Consider the following 22,302-nt stretch of genomic DNA (forward strand, 5'->3'; position numbering starts at 1 on the left):
ACCAGGCCTCCTGACGCACGTACCTGCACACGCCGTGGTCGCAGGAGCCGTGCCCACTGCACATGTTTGGGCACTGCTGCCCAATGTAAATGCTGTCTAACGCCCACTCGTCTTGGGCAGTGTAATAGCTCTGACTCCAGCGGAAGCGGGTGGCGCTGGACCTAGAAACAAGGCACAGTAACAAAAACAGTATTTTAACTGACATGGGACCGTATAGACAAGGAACGGTGGAGCTCAAAATCCTTCAGAGAACGAACTCTCTGGAACTTGAATTTAGCTGCTAATCATCCACCGTGAAGGAAAGCCTGTTTTGTATATACCTCGATCTTAATTTATTTGAGACTACATTTAATTAATAAATTTGTATTTTAAAGAAAAACACAATATCAGATTTATGTTGTTGTTGCACAGGGATTTGATGCGCGGAAAAGAAAGGAAGTAAAACGATATCTTTTAAAAATAAAAATTTGTAAGAAACTGTCTCTTTCACAGATGAAAATGCACAGTGTTTAACTTAGAGTAAGGCAGTTTCTTAAAATAAACGTATCAGTAGTTATTGGAAGACTTCCAGTTAGCTCTCAATGCAAAACAAAAGTTTTGTTTGGAGGTATGGTTTTGGGGTTGAGGGGATGGGCTACAATGTACTATTTTACAAGTAAGAACATCTGGGTGCTAAATCCTGCTTCTTATTTCTGAAACATTAACTTGCTTAGGTTTCACGGACAAGCTGATGTTAAGTGGAGATAAAAACTTTAAAACAGTCCATTACACATAGAGAAACACTTGGGGCCCTGATTCATCTAAACTACATATAAAGTCTAAAGAAGAGGATGTTTTGAGAGCAATGCCAGGAAGGTTTTCATTCACTGACTACCATAAAAAAATTCTTTTAAAATCACATCATACTTTTCACCTCTAGGAACTTTCAGGGATCCATGATTAGTTCTTTCTGGTCAAAGTGCAAAAAAAAAAAAAAAAGAAAACAAAAAGAATTTGCAGAATTAACGCGCATGCTCAGTTCCATTAATTAAACCCTCCCCAAGTACACTATCTACAGATACGCTTGATCTTAATGGCTCTGAATGATCCATTAAAGTCTACTGCATCAATTACCCACATATTGAATACTCCCTAAGTACATAATAGGCTGTTAAAATCCAGACTAAGCCTTTACTGTTTATTTTACTAACGATCTGTGGCTAATAGGTTGCATTTTTATTCCTAGTAGGATGATTCCAGGATTCACTGAGGTGCATCCACTAGACACAGGTTAGCAGGATATCAGTGTTCTTCATGGTACATACAATGAGACAGATGCACCTCTTCTATGGTAATAGTTTATATTTGTAATCTAACAGCCATCACAATTTTCACAGTCCCATTAAGAAATGTTTTTTAGAAAAGTCTACTATAAAAGTAAGTACATTATCTTAGAGCCCCACAGAAAACAAATAAATTAAGACGCATGCACCACTGTCATTTAAAGGAGAGATGACTATATTTCTTTTAAGATTGATTACAATCTGAGTCAAGTCTAGGGTCACACATATCTAGACGGTGAACTCCTTTGGGGACAGGGATATGTTTTTGTCTCAGTAGTCTGCACAGGAACAGAATAAAGTAAGTGTACAAAAACAGTCTGCTAAAAAACGAGCCGATGAGTGGAGGGACAAGGCCAGGAAAGGGCAGCCTGTTTCTGACTTCTGCAGGTAACAGTGTGAAGAAAGTGCTAGGAGTCAGGCGACCGGTCCCCCAGGACCCTGGCTCTGTAATTTATCAGCTGTGTGATCTTTACTGGACAATTTAAGACTTCAGGGGCTTCTAGTTCCTCACCTCTCAAATAAATAGATTGGGCAATCTGATTTCTAAGATCCCTTCCAGCTCAAAAATGTAATGATTGCTCTGGTGGTTTGTTGACCGAGGTGATAGTTTATTTTCTTTAGAGTCACATGCTTACATGAAACCCATGGCATACATTATTTTGAAGTTTCAAACATTAAAATGGGGTTGGAGGGTTTCAGAACCTGACCTAGATTTCTCAATTTATGCTTCTAAACAGTCACATGTAAACACTCTCCAAATTCTTTTTATAAGTAAATTAATCCTTACATGTACCTATGAACTCTTGAAAAGATATTTCCTTAAGATAAAAAGCTTAAAAAGTGAATTATTCCATTTAAAGTGACAATCCACAGTTTCATGTACTGATGTTAATTAACAGAAAAGAAAGCAAAAGAGGTTGAATATTGGCTTCGTTTTTAGTGAGAAAAAAAAATTAGTTGTGTGAGCAATCTCCAGCTGGTCACATGTGAGAACACAAGGTGTGATCTCACTGATTTGCAGCTGCATCACTGCTAAATATCGCCCTCAATACAAATATTTAATTTGCCAATTTTCTCTTTCTCTCTCTCCCTTTCTCTTTCTCCCTGCCTCTGCCTCTCTCTCAAAACTAAGTATTCTTAGGAGGAAAATCTTGTGTACTTTGGATTGAGTCTGGAAATAGCACTACTGCTGTGTGGATCATGAAATGAAGTTGACCTACATTTAAAATTCAAACTATGGATTCTCAAAGGCAACATAACTTGACAGTCTTTTCTTTATTTGATTTTTTTCCTCTTATCAACTTCTAGACTGAAATAAAATACCATTGAGTCATCTCTCGATAGTTAGGTAACTGAGGAATCAAGGTAAATGAAGTCCGGCTAAATTGTATTTTCTACCTTCAGAGTGACTATAATTACATTTACCCAAATATCCTGAAACTCATTCAGTCATCAGGTGTTGATTTGTTCATGAAGTCAGCAACTGACAGCCGTTTGGGTCTCATTAGGCCCTGTTCTTATGTAAATGTCTCTCACAAAAACAAAATTAATTTTCATTGGGTAACAAATGTTCAGTTCATATACAAAATAATTTCTCTGAGCAGGTGTATACATGTTCAGTATTCCACTCTAAGTTGTCCTATCTAGCATTATCTTCTAAAGTTAACAGATCTTTGACAGTGCAGACCAAATTTGCTCGTCTACGTTCAATTTATAGTTGCATATGCTGGACAATCAAAACAGCAGAAGAAAGATTCACCAAAAGGAATATTGCCTCACACTAAATTGTACTTCCTTGCCCCAATGCTTGGGAAAAACAGGCAATCTGCAAAAGTTTGAAATGCATATAATAAAGTTATCAAGAATGCCAAAGAGAATAAATGTACTTTATCTTTATAGCAGAGCTTTAAAGCATTACAGATCCGAAAACAATGATAATAACCAGTTGAACACTATTTTTTTGAAATACTATAGCAATAATGTTTAGTTTACGTATCAGTCAGTAGAAATGTTAAAATAAATATCCTATTGGGTGGTTTGTTTTTAAGAAATATTTTTACTTTCTTTACCCAGGGCTTTGAGGGAAATCTGGAAAAGCAGAATTCAATTATTTACCTACATGTACTTAAAGGCAAATTGTCAGAGGAATGATCTAGTAGATTTTTTTTTCAGTTTGTAAAAAGAGATGGTTTGTAATAAAACACCTCTTTAGTTCATCAAGGCACACTGAATTGAAATTTATTTAATTTCCCAACATTTAATGAGCACCTCTACAACATGACAGGCTCTGTGTTAAAACTAAAGAGTTTAAGGATCAATATATTTCCTCTCAAGTGCTGAATAAACATTGACAAGAACGAGACCTTTTCTTACTATACTAAAACTTTCAACCTAGTGGTACTTTTTTTTTTTTTCTTTTTCTTTTTTTGCGGTACGCGGGCCTCTCACCACTGTGGCCTCTCCCGTTGAGGAGCACAGGCTCCGGACGCGCAGGCCCAGCGGCCATGGCTCATGGGCCCAGCCGCTCCGCGGCATGTGGGATCCTCCAGGACCAGGGCACGAACCCGTGTCCCCGCATCGGCAGGCAGACTCTCAACCACTGCGCTACTAGGGAAGCCCTATCTTTTAAGCTAAGAAAATAATAATGCTACATACAATCTCAGTGTAAAATAACCTGCAAAGGCTTTTTCGATAAAGGACGATACTTTTTGGATATTGCCTAAACTATATTAATTAAGAATTATAATTTAAAACTTTTCTGGGAACAAAAGGACATCTCTAAAATACACTATCAGTATTATCTTGTCATCATAATTTTGAAATTGTACCCCACATGTCAATGAATAAAAATCAGTGTTTTTTAAATAAATGAGGGTAATATACTTAATGGCAAAATAATGGGGGCAAATTAAATAAAAGAAGCTCAGTAGCTTTGCACCAAGTATGACCAGTATTTCAATTGTTTGATGTGTCGCTTTTTATAATCTTGATAGATATGCTTGGAATATCATTGAAATTAAATAAAAATCTTGATTATATTCCCAGCAGTAGATATAAAAAAGTAGGATGTTAGAAAAAGTAGCAACTTGTTATACAAAGCATTAATAGAGTATCCAGGAAATGGCTCACAGTTGGATATAAAAAAATCTGTGGAAATCAAATTTCAAGCATTTTGTTCCAACCGACATAATGATGAATCCTTAAAAATAATCAAGGAGACATTCTTCTATAATGTAGTAATTCAATCTTCAACTAAAGGAGGTATAATAATAATTCTAGGTAGTTATCTAACCAATTGTTTTTTTGTACAGCCTAACTTACAGAAAATAGTCTGAGAAGGGTTGATTTAGTAATTTTTTTTACAAAAGGGGTCTTGGAAGGCAGATACCACAGAAAAATATAATTTTTGTCTCTTTTATGCTTTTTCTGCTACACAAATCACAGAATCTTAGAATTCCAGAACTGCCAGGGACCTTTTAAGATTGTCTAGTTCAACCTCTTCATCATACACATAAGGAGTCACGTTTGAAGAGGTTAAATGGCTAAAGCATGTAGTCAATTGGTAGAGATTTACTGAGAACTCAGCCCTTCTAATTTCTAGTCAAAGGTTCTTTCCTGGGCAAGCTCATCCTATCCCAGGGTTTAAACAGGACTCATACTATTTAACTTTTCAACCCAAACCTCTTTTCTGAGCTCCAGATTCATAAGTCCAATTGGCTTCTTGACACTTCTGCTCGAGTAGATAAGTATCTCAAACTTCACATTACAAAACCTAAGAAGCACTATGCCTCTTAATTCTCTGCCCTAAATCCACTCCTCCAATCCCTCCCATCTCAGTCAGTGGTATTACCATCCAACAATGTTCCCAGGCCCAGACTTTAGAAACTGCTTTTGATTCTTCCATTCTACCTTAGCCCCAATCTGGTCCATCAACAAGCCCTATTTGATTAAAATACATTTCATAAAAGATGTCTCTTTCCACGTTGTTACTATCATACTCCAAGCCACCTAAACATCTAATGCCTGGACCTCCCCCCTCCCCACTGGAACTGGTCTCCTGTCTTCACTCTTTATCCTACAATCTATTCCTCACACAGGCCTCAGTCTAACATGAAACAATGTAACATTTGGGGAAAATGTGCTTTTCTCTTCCATATTATCAAATGTTTAACTTTCTCCCTAGTTACTGAGGCTTCTGCTTCCTGGGGGATGATTTCCATTGTTACTGAAAGAATGTGAATAGAGAAAAAGAGTGTATATTAAGTTTTTAAAAGCAAAAGAAGGGCTTTGAACCAAGAAAACAGCCTTGCAATCCAAACTGTCTTGACATAAGAGTTTTTAGATTCCTGTATCATTCTCTTTTTTTTTTTTTTTTTTTTTTTTTTGCGTTACGTGGGCCTCTCACTGCTGTGGCCTCTCCCGTTCTGGAGCACAGGCTCCGGACGCGCAGGCTCAGCAGCTATGGCTCACGGGCCCAGCTGCTACGCGGCATGTGGGATCTTCCTGGACCGGGGCATGAACCCGTGTCACCTGCATCGGCAGGCGGACTCTCAACCACTGCGCCACCAGGGAAGCCCTGTATCATTCTCTTTTATATGTCAAACCCAAAGGAACTGGATCATTGAATTTTCCCAAAAAAAGAAAAGTTGAGGCAAAAGGGAGATGAGAAAAAGCCAGGACAGTTTGGAAACCAAACTTTCATTGACTCTATTTTTCAAATAGCCTAGGAATAAAAGAAAGATCTTTTGATGCTGAAAAAAAAGAATGCGTCTTGCCACCTTGTGCTTAATTCTTCTTCATATTCGTCATGCTAAAAGAGATAGAAAAGTTAAAGTGACAGCCATATCTGAAGATGTCATCTCTCACCAAGTTTTCTGGGGAAGAAGCACTATGACTCTTTTCCACTGTGTGAACTCACTGGCATGGTAAATACTTGCTGATGTAAATTCCTGACAACTCGGCATACTTGGAAGGCATTCCTAAAAGAGAATCATGCAAAAATTCAACTCAGCTTCTGTTTCCTCCAGGGCAATATGTTTACTCTCTCAACTCAAGTGAAAAAGACCTTGGAGAAATCTAATGTTACAATCTCAACCATTTGCAACATGAATGCAATCTATAAATTGTCCTTCTGTGAAGCTAAAATATTTGGGAAATAATTTAAATGAGATCTCACAGTGGAATTAAATGTCTTCCAATTCTCACATGGAAAAACAGAAAATGGATTAGGATCCATTTTTTGGCCTGTTAGCATAACATTGGCATTTGGTAAAATTATCCTATTCACTATGTATTTATGCATTTATTGCAATATCAGACCACCAGTATGTATATATAAAGAAGTACATTTTATTCCAAGAAACTGGAATTATGTATTTCTTTTTTAAAACAAGAGATACCATATTCTTAATATGATCTACCTGCAGGTGAAGAGACTTAGAAAAGAACAGATGAAGACATGCTATAGAGAAAGAAGAAAGAGACATTTATAGAAAAAGAGAGCTAGAGAAAATAATGTCGAAAACACCATCCCAGTATATCTAGTCCTGAAGTTATTCCCATTTTTAAATATTTTCAATTGCCCTTTAGTATCTGATAATGCAGAATGTGGCATCCTTATAATCCACTGCTGACTTGATGTCAATTCTGTTACAAATAACATTGTTCCTTTTCAACCAAAACTAAACTTTTAGAATTGCAATTCTTTGCTTCCTGTGTTAAAACGTGAAGGCTACCTAACACAAACTTTAGAAAAAATAGACTTACCTCTTGTACGAGGTGCCAGGTGAGGCCATGGTTGGTTGAATACTCTAGTTTCACCTGGTTGTCCATGTGTGGAGTGTATTTCTGGCCACAGCCCATCACCAAGCTGAACTGAATCATGTAGGATGCTCCTATCTGCATTGATTGTGTTTCCACATAGCGCATACTTGAGGCAAGTTTAGAATCTCCTGTAAAACTGAAAGACAGAGGTGGAAATCAGAAAATTAAAAACAGCAATATATTAGGGAAAAATTAAGCTCTTCGTTTCATATCATACATCAAAATAGTTTCATTTTACTTATTTAAACCTTGCCAAGCTCTAGAATGGATTTTAGTTCATCTAAAAAAGGCAATTTGAAGGCTTCCCTGGTAGCACAGTGGTTAAGAATCCGCCTGCCAATGTAGGAGACATGGTTCAAGCCCTGGTCGGGGAGGACCCCACATGCTGCGGAGCAACTAAGCCCGTGTGCCACAACTACTTAGCCTGCCCTCTAGAGCCCACGAGCCACAACTACTGAGCCCACACACGCCTAAAGCCCGTGCTCCGCAACAAGAGAAGCCGCTGCAATGAGAAGCCCACGCACCACCACGAAGAGTAGCCCTGGCTCACCTCAACTAGAGGAAGCCTGCGTGCAGCAACGAAGACCCAATGCAGCCAAAAATAAATAAATAAATTTATTTAAAAACAAAATCTTAGAAAAGGCAATTTGAAACAATCTGCCTATCAAGGAAGCAATATTTTCTTTTAAGTTAATACCTACAGTTGTCAAATATATTTGAAAATGGGTACTCACTCATATACTGCTCATGAGTATAAACCCTTTGACTCATTTCTTGGAACCTATCCTAAGGAAATAGTCCTAAATTCAAAAATAATTTTATAAAATACGATGAATATTGCAGGTTTACTCACAGTAGTAATTGGCAACAATTTAAATGTCAAACTATAGGGAAAATGGAATGCTTTAGTAAATTGGTATAGTCACGATAGATTGTCCATATTTCAAATATTAATGAAGGTTATATAATCAAATTAACGTGTATGTGAAAAAGTAAGTTTTTAAAAAATCCACAAAATGATGAATGAAGGAAATTCACCAGAATGTTTGCAGGGGCTGTGTTTGATGGTAGGAAATGGGACAATTTAAAACTTCTCATTTTTCTTATTTTCCAAATAGTCTTTAATGCTCAGCCATTAAATACTGAAAACATGATAATGCAGTTCTAATGGTTGTACCTCAACTCAAAAATTCCCATGTCTTACTCGTCTCAATTGAGTACTACGGGATTAGAAACTGCTTGAAGGCCTGCACAATTACTTTTTCAGAGAAAAGTGCTCAAGGAATTTATAACCTACCAGAGGAGATTAAAATATGGACATGTTTCACTGTAGTTAATATGGGTCAATGTAAATATTCCCAGGGCCAGCCACACTGAGGTTTGTCTGCCACAGTACTTGGTACTGCCATTCTGAAGCAGGTCAAGTACCACTGTTCAATGGTAAGGGGGCTTAGCTGACAAAGGAGATAATGCAATACTCCATGAAATCTTTGAGGCACTTAATATTTTTTCTTAATTCCCCTTTGCTGAATCAGCAAAATAAGAAGCTACTACTCTGATTTGCTTCTTGCAGAGTTTAAGATGTTATTATTATTTTTATTTTAATTGTAATTTTTTTTTTTTTTTTTTTGCAGTACGCGGGCCTCTCACCGTTGTGGTCTTTCCCGTTGCGGAGCACAAGCTCCGGATGCGCAGGGTCAGCGGCCATGGCTCACGGGCCCAGCCGCTCCGCGGCATGTGGGATCTTCCCGGACCGGGGCACGAACCCGTGTCCCCTGCATCGGCAGGCGGACTCCCAACCACTGTGCCACCAGGGAAGCCCTAAGATGTTATTTAAAGATGGAATTTTGCTTATATGGAAGATCATCATGGGTTTGGGCTCAAGGCTATAAAATTTAAGAAGCTTTTTCCACACAATGACTAATTACTGTTTAGCTAAGTTTTAAACACTTGAACAACAAATAGAGTAATAAAATGTAAGAGCCCTAATCTCTGCTTTAGTGTACTATTCATAAATGAAGGGAAAATTCTTATTTAGTACTGCTAGGCTTACAAATCCAGTGCTACAACTTGTTTGTTGCTATTATAAAGATGCCCACCAGTTGCTGAGTTAGGCCTATATCCTAAGACAGTGCTAAGCACAATACGCATATTACAATACATCCTTACAATAACTCTATGAAGTAGAAACAATTACCTCTAGTTAACAAATAAGGAAATGGGGATAGTAAATGGTACAGACTCAATGAGAAATCAGCTTTGCCTGACTCCAAAACCTCTCAACCAATACACTATCTCTTTGTCCTTCTGTTACTCTAAGATGGAGAAGAAAAAACACTGTCGTTTTTTAACACTGTAGTTTTGAATAATTTTCAGTTATACTTAATTTAAAAAGCATTAACTTTCTGTTACTATGCACTGATGCTCCGATGTTAGAGATGTAAAACCATGACTGCTGCTATGTGTTAGGGCATACAGGATATGATCTAGAAAATATGAAGCTGTAGGATGCATTTTTTAGCAATATTACAAAATAAATCAACATAGAGCAAAAATAATAGTAAGCTATATAGGCACAAACTCATCTATATAAATTCCAGAGTCTTTAAAACAGGCAAAAAAATCCCAAATGCTTCTCCCTGTGAGAAATGAATGCCGCTTTTTGCTTCAAGGGTTATATCCTTTATGAGAAAGGCAATCAGAGGCAGCCAACTAGGGTTGATTTAACTTTTTACTTTAAAGGCACATATTCCCTGGGCATCTGGTAAAAAAACCACAGAGTGCATGGAAGCACACGGGCTGAACGGTCTACAGGCCACACAGAGGCACTAAAATTTTCTCACTCGTGTCATGTACATTGTCTCTCCACCCCAGCATTTCTGAAATAATTTAAGATTATTTTCACAATCAGCTCCTTTTAAATTCCTCCCTTCTGAGATGGTTTAGTGTCCTGGCAATTCTACACAGATTCAGAAAGAAGTGCTACGTTTTGTAAATAGTGCCTGCACTCAAATTTTGCATAGTAACAAATTAACCATGAACTTGGTTGGAAAGAGGAAGCATTCAAACCTGAGAAGTGTGTGCTCTGTGAGCTACCCTGATGATAACGGCTTTTAAAGGTGCCAAGACACCAAGAAAGAAACAAGACAAAAAGTATAAAAGGACAAGTTAAGAGGCTAAATGAGGACAGTTAAACAGTGACAATAAAATTCTTATTTAGCATGAATGTTTGTTCCACTGGTAATTGTGGGCAGATATTGTTGGGTAGGCTGATCAGCTGCCATCCACAGCCCCTCTCTTCCCCAGTCACCTTGTAGTGATTGGTCTGGGGGTTGCCCAAGTCCATCGTAAGTCTCACCAATGAGACGTAAGTGAAAGATGCTAGGTGGGTATACTCACTCAGCTTTAATATAAGCTTTTAAAAAAGAGACAGATGGAGTTGGCTGGCATGTCCTTTTGCCTGTTGCTCCTACTGTTTTCCTTCCTCCCTAACGGGGCAGCAGTCAGCCTATGAACAAAAATATTCAGTTGGAGCTCTCTTTGCTGAGATGGTGGAGTAGAAGGATGAAGAGAACACGGGTCCCTGACGGCCTTGTTAAGCTGCTTACCAGCCCTGGATTGCCAGTCCTAGGACTGCTTGTCACAAATGACAAATAAGCCTCTTCACTTTTGCTTATGCCACGGTCAGTCTTTTCTGGTTGTTTTTGTTACAACCTAGAGCTGAATGCATTTCTTTCTTTCTTTTTTTTTTTTTTGCGGTACGCGGGCCTCTCACTGTTGTGGCCTCTCCCGTTCTGGAGCACAGGCTCCGGATGCACAGGCCCAGCGGCCATGGCTCACGGGCCCAGCCGCTCTGCGGCATGTGGGATCTTCCTGGACCGGGGCACGAACCCGTGTCCCCTGCATCGGCAGGAGGACTCTCAACCACTGCACCACCAGGGAGGCCCTGAATGCATTTCTGATACACCTGCCATACTTCATGGTATTGCAGGATACCTCTCCTGATGTCTTAATCTGAAGCAAAATAACCCAAGAAGATCACAGACATCTGTGCCTTAAAATCTTTTTCTTTTTTTTGTGCCTTAAAATCTTGACCATTCATAGAACAAGTTCACTCGAATGTTTATGATTTATTCAAGACTGGCTGAAAGCCAAGTGATATTAGGTCTGACGTTTTCCTCCTGAATACTCTGATGTTCATACACAGATGGAATTTTAGGGGAGAGAACTTGAAAGCCTGCAATCCTTTAATTTACAAAACTGCTCCTCTTTGCTGCTTGTCTAAGTCAAGATACATTTATAAAGGCAAAACTGAAACTGAACTTCTCTGTTGCAATCACAGAAACAGAATAAAATTGTCCACATCAGCATTTTGGGGAGAAATTCCGGAGACAGAATGCCTTGGGAATTGGAGGCTCAGTTCTATTCATGTTGATTTGCAAGAGTGCCTCAAAAATAAAGGAACAATAAAAAAAGTCCTGCATCTAACTACAAGATTTAATGAGAGAATAGGGATAACACTTTCCATTAGGACAGGCTTACCTCCCTGTGCCTTTTCATTTCCACCCCTAAGAAGGCTAGTAGGCTCTCTGTTATGACACTGGTAAGTGGACGACACCATAATGTGACTAAGCCTCCTTAGTCGTATCTTAGTCCAGAGTATAGGTCCTTCGCCTCCCCCTTCCTTGCTTAATCTCCGGTACTGCTGAGGATCTATTGTCCTGACCAGGCTGGAAGCCTCTCTGCAGGGAGAGGTCACATCTTGTTCACCACTACATCCCTCACAGCACTCAGAGCCTTGTGCACCTCAAGAAGCACCTGGTGTTAGCGCACGACATCGTGGTTTTCTAACAGCTGGATTATTTCATTTGACCTCTGAGTCAAGACCATTTGGGAGATACCAGGGATCCTCAACATTGTATTACAGAGAGGGAAAACTGGGAGGTTGAGCTGTTGGCCTCCAGGGTCACTCAGTTACTAAAAAGCTAGAAACCAGGTCTTCTGATTTCTACTTTGATGTCCTTTCCACTATGTCATGCCTACCAAAGGCATGTAAAGAATGTTAAATAAAATGAGCACATGAGTGGGGTGTCTTGATGGGAGAGAAGGCAAGTTTTCCAAAACCACAGTTACTTAAATGCTGTAATGAACACAGACAAGGTTTTGAGGTTATCCTCACTTAAAGAAATTGCTTTCTGTGTTTCCCTAGAGCCTCATTCCCATCTCCAGAAAAAAGGCTCTTTTACATGAAAGGCAGATACATCTAACTAAACAGGAGAATACTCAGGCCACCAAGTTCTTTAAAAGCAAATTCATGTAAAACAGCCAAATCACCTAGCGACTGAGCCATTTTTGACAATTGATCCATCTCTTTCAGAATAGTTTGGTAAGTAAACAATGTGGCTGTAGTGTCACTACCCATGGGCCACAAGAGAAGACAACGCACCAATATTTACATTTCTTAGAAATCTAAGCAGTATTCTATCATTTTCAAGAACCCCATGGAATAGAACAGCTCTGCAGAACTCATTTTCAGAGAAGTAGAAGACCAACACAAAGCTGTTTTTAGTCTGATACTATTCGGAAGTTATATTAATTTGCAGAAGGACATGTGAATGAATTTAAGCCTCTCCATCATCCTTTTTTGGGGGGAGGGGGTTTGTTCTTGTAATCATCAAAAAATGTTTACTAGAGTTGACAGAAAAACTTGCTGATACTGTGGAATTAAAGGTGGCATTTAAACTCATTTGTTATTTCTATAATATTATGTCTCAAAACAGAAATAACCATGATTTTAGTGGATTATATAAGTTTTACACTTATTGGAAAAAAAATCTGACATTATAGAAGCATTTTTTTAAAAAATAAAAATTCACAATTCTACCTAGAGATGATCACTGCTAACATTTTAGTGTAAGTACTTCCAGACTTTCTTATGTTTACACACACACACACACTTTTCTTTCTTTTAAAAAAATCATAAAATTGTAATAGTCCTGTTTTTTTCTTTCTAAAAACTGTTTCATTGCTGTCTTTCCAGATCGAAAAATATGGTAAGACACTGTCATTTTTAATGAATAAAGCCAATCTCCAATTATGGAAATCTTTGGAGGTTGTTTCCAGTTTTCACTGTTATAAACAATGCTTCTATAATATGTATCCTTGTATATCTTTGTGTACTTGTCCAATTATTTTCTTAGGATAAATTCCTAGAAGCAGACTTACTTGGTCAAAGCAAAATTTAAAAGTTAGCACTTATTGCTAAGTTGCCCTTCAAAAAGGTTGTACAAAGTTACACTTACCAAAAAATATTAACAACGACGGACGGAGCTGCTGATTCTCACCACATATCAACACTGAACATGCACAATATTTTTCATTTCAGCTACTCTATGCAGTCTTTTAATCTACGTTTATTTGATTACTAGAGAAGTTAACATGCTATTTATGTTAACTATTCATTGCCTATTTGTAGTTTTTTGGGGTTGCCTTTTCATGTACTTTGCCCATTTTTACAGTTGGCATTTATCTTTTCCTTACTTATTTGTACAAGTTCTTCACATATTTGGGAGAAACAGTCTGTCATATACGTTGCAAATAGCCCCTTGCTCCCAATTTCTTGTCATGTTTTGTTTTCAGGGAGGTCACCCCCCCGTTCACAAAAACAAGTTTAAAAATTTCAAGTGCTGGAATATGTGACCTTAATGGGCCCTGCTTTTGGTGTCATGCTTTATTGGTATCTATTAAGTCAGCCTCAGAGCCTAGTTCATAATCATTTTTTGCAAATGTCTAATGGACACATGAAAGGGATTTGTATTTTTTATTTGTAGGGTACAATTTTTTTTCTTTATCGATTAAACCACCCTTGTTATTTACCTCTCATACATTTCTCTAGGTCCTCACCTATTTTTTGTTTGCTTCACCCATCAAGGACTCAAACAAAATATTGACATCACATTCTGGATTACGGTTGTTGTAATTTTCCCTCTGTGATTCTAACGGGTTTTGCGTTATGCTCACCATTCTGTGGTATTCAGGGTGTGGAGGCCCCTGACTTTTCATATTTCTGTGGACATCTATCCCTCATGGCATCGCCTGTGTTACTGGTCTCTAGCCCCAGCTTCAGCCTTGAAGAGTTTAGTGGGGCCAGGTGCGAGGGTCCACCCAACATTTTTTTTTTTTAACATCTTTATTGGAGTATAAATATTTAAAATGTTGTTAGTTTCTGCTGTTTAACAAAGAAAATCAGCTGTATGTATACATATATCCCCATATCCCCTCCCTCTTGCATCTCCCTCCCACCCTCCATATCACACCCCTCTGGGTGGGCACAAAGCACCGAGCTGACCTCCCTGTGCTATGCGGCTACTTCCCACTAGCTATCTATTTTACATTTGGTAGTGGATATATGTCAATGCTACTCGCTCACTTCATCCCAGCTTACGCTTCCCCCTCCCCGTGTCCTCAAGTCCATTCTCTACATCTGTGTCTTTATTCCTGTCCTGCCCCTAGGTTCATCAGAACCTTTTTTTTTTTTTTTTTTTTAGATTCCATATATATGTGTTAGCATACGGTATTTGCTTTTTTCTCTTTCTGACTTACTTCACTCTGTATGACAGTCTCTAGGTCCATCCACCTCACTACAAATAACTCAATTTCGTTTCTTTTTATGGCTAACATTCCATTGTATATATGTGCCACATCTTCTTTATCCATTCATCTGTTGAGGGACACTTAGGTTGCTTCCATGTCCTGGTTATTGTAAATAGAGCTGCAATGAACATTGTGGTACATGACTCTTTTTGAATTATGGTTTTCTCAGGGTATATGCCCAGTAGTGGGATTGCTGGCTCGTATGGTAGTTCTATTTTTAGTTTTCTAAGGAACCTCCATACTATTTTCCATAGTGGCTGTATCAATTTACATTCCCACCAACAGTGCAAGAGGCTTCCCTTTTCTCCACACCCTCTCCAGCATTTACTGTTTGTAGATTTTTTGGTTATGACCATTCTGACTGGTGTGACGTGATACCTCATGGCAGTTTTGATTTGCATTTCTCTAATTAGTGACATAGAGCATCCCTTCATGTGTTTGTTGGCAATCTGTATATCTTCTTTGGAGAAATGTCTATTTAGGTCTTTTGCCCATTTTTGGATTGGGTTATTTGTTTTTTTGATACTGAGCTGCATGAGCTGCTTGTAAATTTTGGACATTAATCCTTTGTCAGTTGCTTCATTTGCAAATATTTTCTCCCATTCTGAGGGCTGTCTTTTCATCTTGTTTATGGGCTCCTTTGCTGTGCAAAAGCTTTTAAGATTCACTAGGTCCCATTTGTTTATTTTTGGTTGTATTTCATTTCTCTAGGAGGTGGGTCAAAAAAGATCTTGCTGTGATTTATGTCATAGAGTGTTCTGCCTATGTTTTCCTCTAAGCGTTTTACAGTGATTGGCCTTACATTTAGGTCTTTAATCCATTTTGAGTTTATTTCTTTGTATGGTGCTAGGGAGTGTTCTAATTTCATTCTTTTACATGTAGTTGTCCAGTTTTCCCAGCACCACTTATTGAAGAGGCTGCCTTCTCTCCGTTGTATATTCTTGCCTCCTTTATCAAAAATAAGGTGACCATATGTGCATGGGTTTATCTCTGGACTTTCTGTCCTGTTCCATTGATCTATATTTCTGTTTTTGTGCCAGTATCATACTGCCTTGATTACTGTAGCTTTGCAGTATAGTCTGAAGTCCGGGAGCCTGATTCCTCCAGCTCCGTTTTTCTTTCTCAAGATTGCTTTGGCTATTGGGGGTATTTTGGGATTCCATACAAATTGTGAAATTTTTTGTTCTAGTTCTGTGAAAAATGCCATTGGTAGTTTGATAGGGATTGCACTGAATCTGTAGATTACTTTGGGTAGTACAGTCATTTTCACATTGTTGACTCTTCCAATCCAAGAACATGGTATATCTCTCCATCTGTTTGTATCATCTTTAATTTCTTTCATCAGTGTATTATAGTTTTCTGCATACAGGTCTTTTGTCTCCTTAGGTAGGTTTATTCCTAGGTATTTTATTCTTTTTGTTGCCATGGTAAATGGGAGTGTTTCCTTCATTTCTTTTTCATATTTTTCATCATTAGTGTATAGGAATGCAAGAGAGTTCTGTGCATTAATTTTGTATCCTGCTACTTCACAAGACTCATTGATTAGCTCTAGTAGTTTTCTGGTAGCATCTTTAGGATTCTCTATGTATAGTATCAAGTCATCTGCAAACAGTGACAGCTTAACTTCTTGCCCGATTTGTATTCCATTTATTTCTTTTTCTTCTCTGACTGCTGTGGCTAAAACTTCCAAAACTATGTTGAATAATCGTGGTGAGAGTGGACAACCTTGTCTGTTCCTGATCTTAGAGGAAATGGTTTCAGTTTTTCACCATTGAGAACGATGTTGGCTCTGGGTTTGTCATATTTGGCCTCTATTATGTTGAGGTAAGTTCCCTCTATACTTACTTTCTTGAGGGTTTTTATCATAAATGGGTGTTGAATTTTGTCAAAAGCTTTTTCTCCATCTATTGAGATGATAATATGTTTTTTTCCTTCAATTTGTATATGGTTTATTATATTGATTGATTTGTGGATATTGAAGAATCCTTGCATTCCTGGAATAAACCCCACTTGATCATGGTGTATGATCCTTTTAATGCGCTGTCGGATTCTGTTTGCTAGTATTTTGTTGAGGATTTTTGCATCTATGTTCATCAGTGATATTGCCCTGTAGTTTTCTTTCTTTGTGACATCTTTGTCTGGTGTTGGTATCAGGGTGATGGTGGCCTCATAGAATGAGTTTGGGAGTGTTCCTCCCTCTGCTATATTTTAGAAGAGTTTGAGAAGGATAGGTGTTAGCTCTTCTTTAAATGTTTGATAGAATTCACCTGTGAAGCCATCTGGTCCTGGGCTTTTGTTTGTTGGAAGATTTTAAATTACAGTCTCAATTTCAGTGCTTGTGATTTGTCTGTTTATATTTTCTATTTCTTCCTGGTTCAGTCTTGGCAGGTTGTGCTTTTCTAAGAATTTGTCCATTTCTTCCAGGTTGTCCAATTTATTGGCATATAGTTGCTTGTAGTAATCTCTCATGATCCTTTGTATTTCTGCAGTGTCAGTTGTTACTTCTTTTTCATGTCTAATTCTATTGATTTGAGGGTTCTCAAAGACTCAAGAAAAATCTTGATGAGTCTGGCTAATGGTTTATCCATTTTGTTTATCTTCTCAAAGAACCAGCTTTTAGTTCTATTGATCTTTGCTATTTCCTTCATTTCTTTTTCATTTATTTCTGATTTGATGCTTATGATTTCTTTCCTACTTCTAACTTTGGGGTTTTTGCTCTTCTTTCTCTAACTGCTTAGGTGTAAGGTTAGGTTGTTTATTTGAGATGTTCCTTGTTTCTTGAGGTAGGATTGTATTGCTATCAACTTCCCTCTTAGAACTGCTTTTGCTGCATCCCATAGGTTTTGGGCCGTCGTGTTTTCTTGTCATTTGTTTCTAGGTATTTTCTGATTTCCTCTTTGATATCTTCAGTGATTTCTTGGTTATTTCGTAGCATATTGTTTAGCCTCCATGTGTTTGTATTTTTTACAGACTTTTTCCTGTAATTGATATCTAGTCTCATACTGTTGTCATCAGAAAAGATACTTGATACAATTTCAATTTTCTTAAATTTACCAAGGCTTGATTTGTGACCCAATATATGATCTATCCTGGAGAATGTTTCAAGAGCACTTAAGAAGAAAGTGTATTCTGTTGTTCTGGGATGGAATGTTTTATAAATATCAATTAAGTCCACCTTGTTTAATGTATCATTTAAAGCTTGTGTTTCCTTATTTATTTTCATTTTGGATGATCTGTCCATTGGTGAAAGTGGGGTGTTAAAGGCCCCTACTATTACTGTGTTACTGTCGATTTCCCCTTTTATGGCTGTTAGCATTTGCCTTATGTATTGAGGTGCTCCTATACTGGGTGCCTAAATATTTACAATTGTTATATCTTCTTCTTGGATTGATCCCATGATCATTATGCAGTGCCCTTCTTTGTCTCTTGTAATAGTCTTTATTTTAAAGTCTATTTTGTCTGATATGAAAGTTGCTACTCCAGCTTTCTTTTGATTTCCATTTGCATGGAATATCTTTTTCCATCTCCTCACTTTCAGTCTGTATGTGTCCCTAGGTCTGAAGTGGGTCTCTTGTAGACAGCATATATACGGGTCTTGTTTTTGTATCCATTCAGCCAATCTATGTCTTTTGGTGGGAGCATTTAATCCATTTACATTTAAGGTAATTATTGATATGTATGTTCCTATTACCATTTTCACTGTTTTGGGTTTGTCATTGTAGGTCTTTTCTTTCTCTTGTCTTTCCTGCCTACAGAAATCCCTTTAGCATTTATTGTAAAGCTGGTTTGCTGGTGCTGAATTCTCTTAACTTTTGCTTGTCTGTAAAGGGTTTAATTTCTCCATCAAGTCTGAATGAGATCCTTGCTGCGTAGAGTAATCTTGGTTGTCGGTTTTTCCCTTTCATCACTATAAATATGTCCTGCCACTCCCTTCTGGCCTGCAGAGTTTCTGCTGAAAGATCAGCTGTTAACCTTATGGGGATTCCCTTGTATGTTATTTGTTGCTTTTCCCTTGCTGCTTTTAATATTTTTTGTTTGTTTTCAATTTTTGATAGTTTGATTAATATGTGTCTTGGCGTGTTTCTCCTTGGATTTTCCTGTATAGGACTCTCTACGCCTCCTGGACTTGCTTGACTATTTCTATCCCCATGTTAGGGAAGTTTTCAACTATAATCTCTTCAAATATTTTCTCAGAGCCTTTCTTTTTCTCTTCTTCTTCTTGGACCCCTATAATTTGAATATCTTGGTGCATTTAGTGTTGTCCCAGAGGTCTCTGAGACTGTCCTCAATTCTTTTCATTCTTTTTTCTTTATGCTGCTCTGCGGTAGTTATTTCCACTATTTATCTTCCAGTTCACTTATCTGTTCTTCTGCCTCAGTTATTCTGCTACTGATTTCATTTTTAATTTCATTTATTGTGTTGTTCATTGTAGTTTTTTTGCTCATTAGTTCTTCTAGGTCCTTGTTAAACGTTTCTTGTATTTTCTCCATTCTATTTCCAAGATTTTGGATCATCTTTACTCTCATTTCTCTGAATTCTTTTTCAGGTAGACTGCCTATTCCCTCTTCATTTGTTTGGTCTGGTGGGGTTTTAACTTGCCTCTTCATCTGCTGTGTGTTTCTCTGTCTTCTCATTTGTTTAACTTACTGTGCTTGGGGTCTCCTTTTCCCAGGTTGCAGGTTCGTAGTTCCCGTTGTGTTTGGTGTCTGCCCCCAGTGGATAAGTCTGCTTCAGTGGCTTGTGTAGGCTTCCTGGTGGAGGGGACTGGTGCCTGTACTGTGGTGGGTGGGGCTGGATCTTGTCTTTCTCGTGGGCAGGGCCATGTCTGGTGGTGTGTTTTGGGGTGTCTGTGAGCTTAGTATGATTTTAGTCAGCCTCTCTGCTAATGGGTGGGGTTGTATTCCTGTCTTGTCAGTTGTTTGGCATGGGGTGTCCAGCACTGGAGCTTGCTGGCCGTTGGGTACAGCTGGGTCTCTGGGAGAGCTTTTGCCGATTGATATTACTTGGGGCCTGGAGGTCTCTGGTCGTCCAATGTCCTGAACTTGGCTCTCCCACCTCAGAGGCTTAGGCCTGACACCCAGCTGGAGCACCAAGACCCTGTCAGCCACAGGGCTCTTGATGTCTGTTTTCCTTCCTGCTACCTTCCTTCTTCCCATCGCTTAGAATCCTTGGGCAGCCATCCTGTCACGGAGTCACCTGAGGGCTGGGTGTTGGGTCTGAGTCATGCGGGGTGCTGGGTGCTCTTCTCTGCTCCAGAGCACAGTGTCAGGGGTCTTGAGTGGCATCTGAGGGCCAGGTTATGGATTCCACCCAGATTTACATCTGGGTCCCCCGTGCAACTTTCACTCACTCCACTCTCATCAACAAACTTTCCTCCCACACCCCACTTCTTCCAGAAGCTCATTCAAGTTTCAAATTCCAAAAATGGTTCAGCATTTTCTCTGTTACATTGCCACAATCACTTCAATGAGGAGTTTAGAGAAAGAGTATGTAAAACATGTGGGGTTAACATATTGTATTCATATGACAGTCTGATTTATTAACTTTCCCCTTGTTTTCCTGACTACATTCTTTCCACCAGTTTCTCAACTGGAGTAATTCTCCATGTAAGAAATTTCTAGATACAAATTTATTTTATGACAATATTTTTTTAAAAAATAAATTTATTTATTTACGTTTGGCTGGGTTGGGTCTTCATTGCTATGCACAGGCTTTCTCTAGTTGAGCAGGGTCTACTTTTGTTGCGGTGTGTGGGCTTCTCACTGCAGTGGCTTCTCTTGTTGCAGAGCACGGGCTCTAGGCATGCGGGCTTCACTAGTTGTGGCTTGTGGGCTCAGTAGTTGTGGCTCATGGGCTCTAGAACACAGGCTCAGTAGTTGTGGCACATAGGCTTAGTTGCTCCACTGTATGTGGGATCTTCCCAGACCAGGGCTCAAACTTGTGTCCCCTGCATTGGCAGGCAGATTCTTAACCACTGTGCCACCAGGGAAGTCCCTGATAATCTTTTTCACTTACTTCAATCTCTAGCTTTGAACAAATCTGGAATTTCTACATGTAATGTATTTTGTCATGTATTTACTCAATACTTCGTTTTAAAAATCCTTATGGATTTCTAAGTGACTAAACCACTCTGTATTTATCTTGTTAGGCTGAATTGGCAATAGAAGATCTTTTGGAATACATGTGCTTTTCAGTATGTATTTCAGGCTCCTTTTATACTTTTGTTCCTAGCATCTGCTTTATTTTGCTTATTGTTACCATTCCTACTTAAAGTACATAGTTTATATTCTTTAGCTTCTTCAGTGTCATTTCCATTTTCTCAGTTTGGAAATTTACACATGGTTCTTTAAGTCAGGACTAACACTTTACTTTAAGCTATATGATGCTTAAATTGAGCTGCTTGGCTGCTGTTTCTTCAGCTTTTACAGAAAGCAGCCTCTTGGCAAACAAAACTCAGCAAAATATTGGACACTTAGTAGCAGTTTTGTCTCAAGGATCAGATAACTTTCTGTGTGGGAGATAGAATAGGGGGGAAACGTGTCACCTAGGTTAGACATTCAGGCTGTTGTACACAGTGGCTGTTACCACAGTTCTCTCTTTATAACCAGGTTGCATGCACGTACACGGGTGCTACGTGAGATTGGCGGGTGACTCGCCTTTGTTGGGAGTCCGGAGGTCCATCTGCACCCCAGTCACCCACCTTTGTCTCCTGTGAAACTAGCTCAATTCTCCCAAACCCTACATGCCAGCAGCTAATTCCAATAACTTAAAAAAAAAAATCTAGTTTTAATGTTTATAGAAATTTAAAAAGTTTACAGAAATTTGTTGGTGAGGTAATGCTTTCAAAGATTTCTGTCGAGTCTCAGCTGAATCTTCTTTTTGTCCACCTAACAGCAGTTTTAGGAAATGTTCAGCAGCTGGAAGTAAACTGCGGCAGAGAAAGGGAAATGTCTGCCACAGTCGTTTCCCTTAAAAGTCAGAGGGGGAGTCAGCATGAAGCACAGCCTGGGCTTCGGCCCCCAAAGAGAAGCAGAGAGAGAGAGGGAGACAGAGGGCCAGAAAGGGGACAGACTATCAGAGAGCGGGGAGATCAAGGACCCAGGGGAAAATAGCTCCTCTCAACTCTCATAATGCTTGCCAGTCTCTTGCCAGGAACCTCTGGGTGTGTGAGTAGTCAGGGACCCAACAAGACTTCCCTCCTCTTCTGGCGGGAAGAGAGGAATCAGAGAAGCTTTAGCTGTTTCCAGCCTCTGTTAATAACTTCACCTCATCTCAGGTCTTTGGCTATCCAGAACCTCCTTCCTCCTGTTATTCTTCCATACTAACTCCAGAACCAATTTTGGTTGAAGTGAACTTACCCAACCCATATTTACACTGCTTATAGTTAGGGCTTGCCTTTTCAACACAATCCTGTTGTCTCTGTCATCCCTTTCCTGTTTCCTTTTGCACCTCACTTCCTTTCAGGAAGGAACACACTGGCCCATGTAGTTAGGCCTGAGAGCCC

At 38.8% G+C, this 22,302-nt stretch overlaps 1 protein-coding gene across 4 annotated transcripts in view; it reads right to left on the reverse strand.

Annotated features, from left to right (window-relative positions):
* The window catches only part of RELN (reelin), a 522,413-nt gene that overhangs the window by 127,001 nt on the left and 373,110 nt on the right, over window positions 1-22,302 (reverse strand). For all 4 annotated transcript variants that reach the window (XM_030834331.2, XM_060304789.1, XM_060304788.1 and 1 more), the window contains exons 21-23: window positions 7,089-7,281; window positions 6,189-6,301; window positions 24-161 (exon numbers count right to left, since the gene is read on the reverse strand). In XM_030834331.2, coding sequence (XP_030690191.2) covers window positions 24-161; window positions 6,189-6,301; window positions 7,089-7,281 — 444 coding nt within the window. The remainder of the gene's footprint in view (window positions 1-23; window positions 162-6,188; window positions 6,302-7,088; window positions 7,282-22,302) is intronic.

This window comes from Globicephala melas, chromosome 9, assembly GCF_963455315.2.
Source record: "Globicephala melas chromosome 9, mGloMel1.2, whole genome shotgun sequence".
In the NCBI taxonomy this organism is placed as follows: domain Eukaryota; kingdom Metazoa; phylum Chordata; class Mammalia; order Artiodactyla; family Delphinidae; genus Globicephala; species Globicephala melas.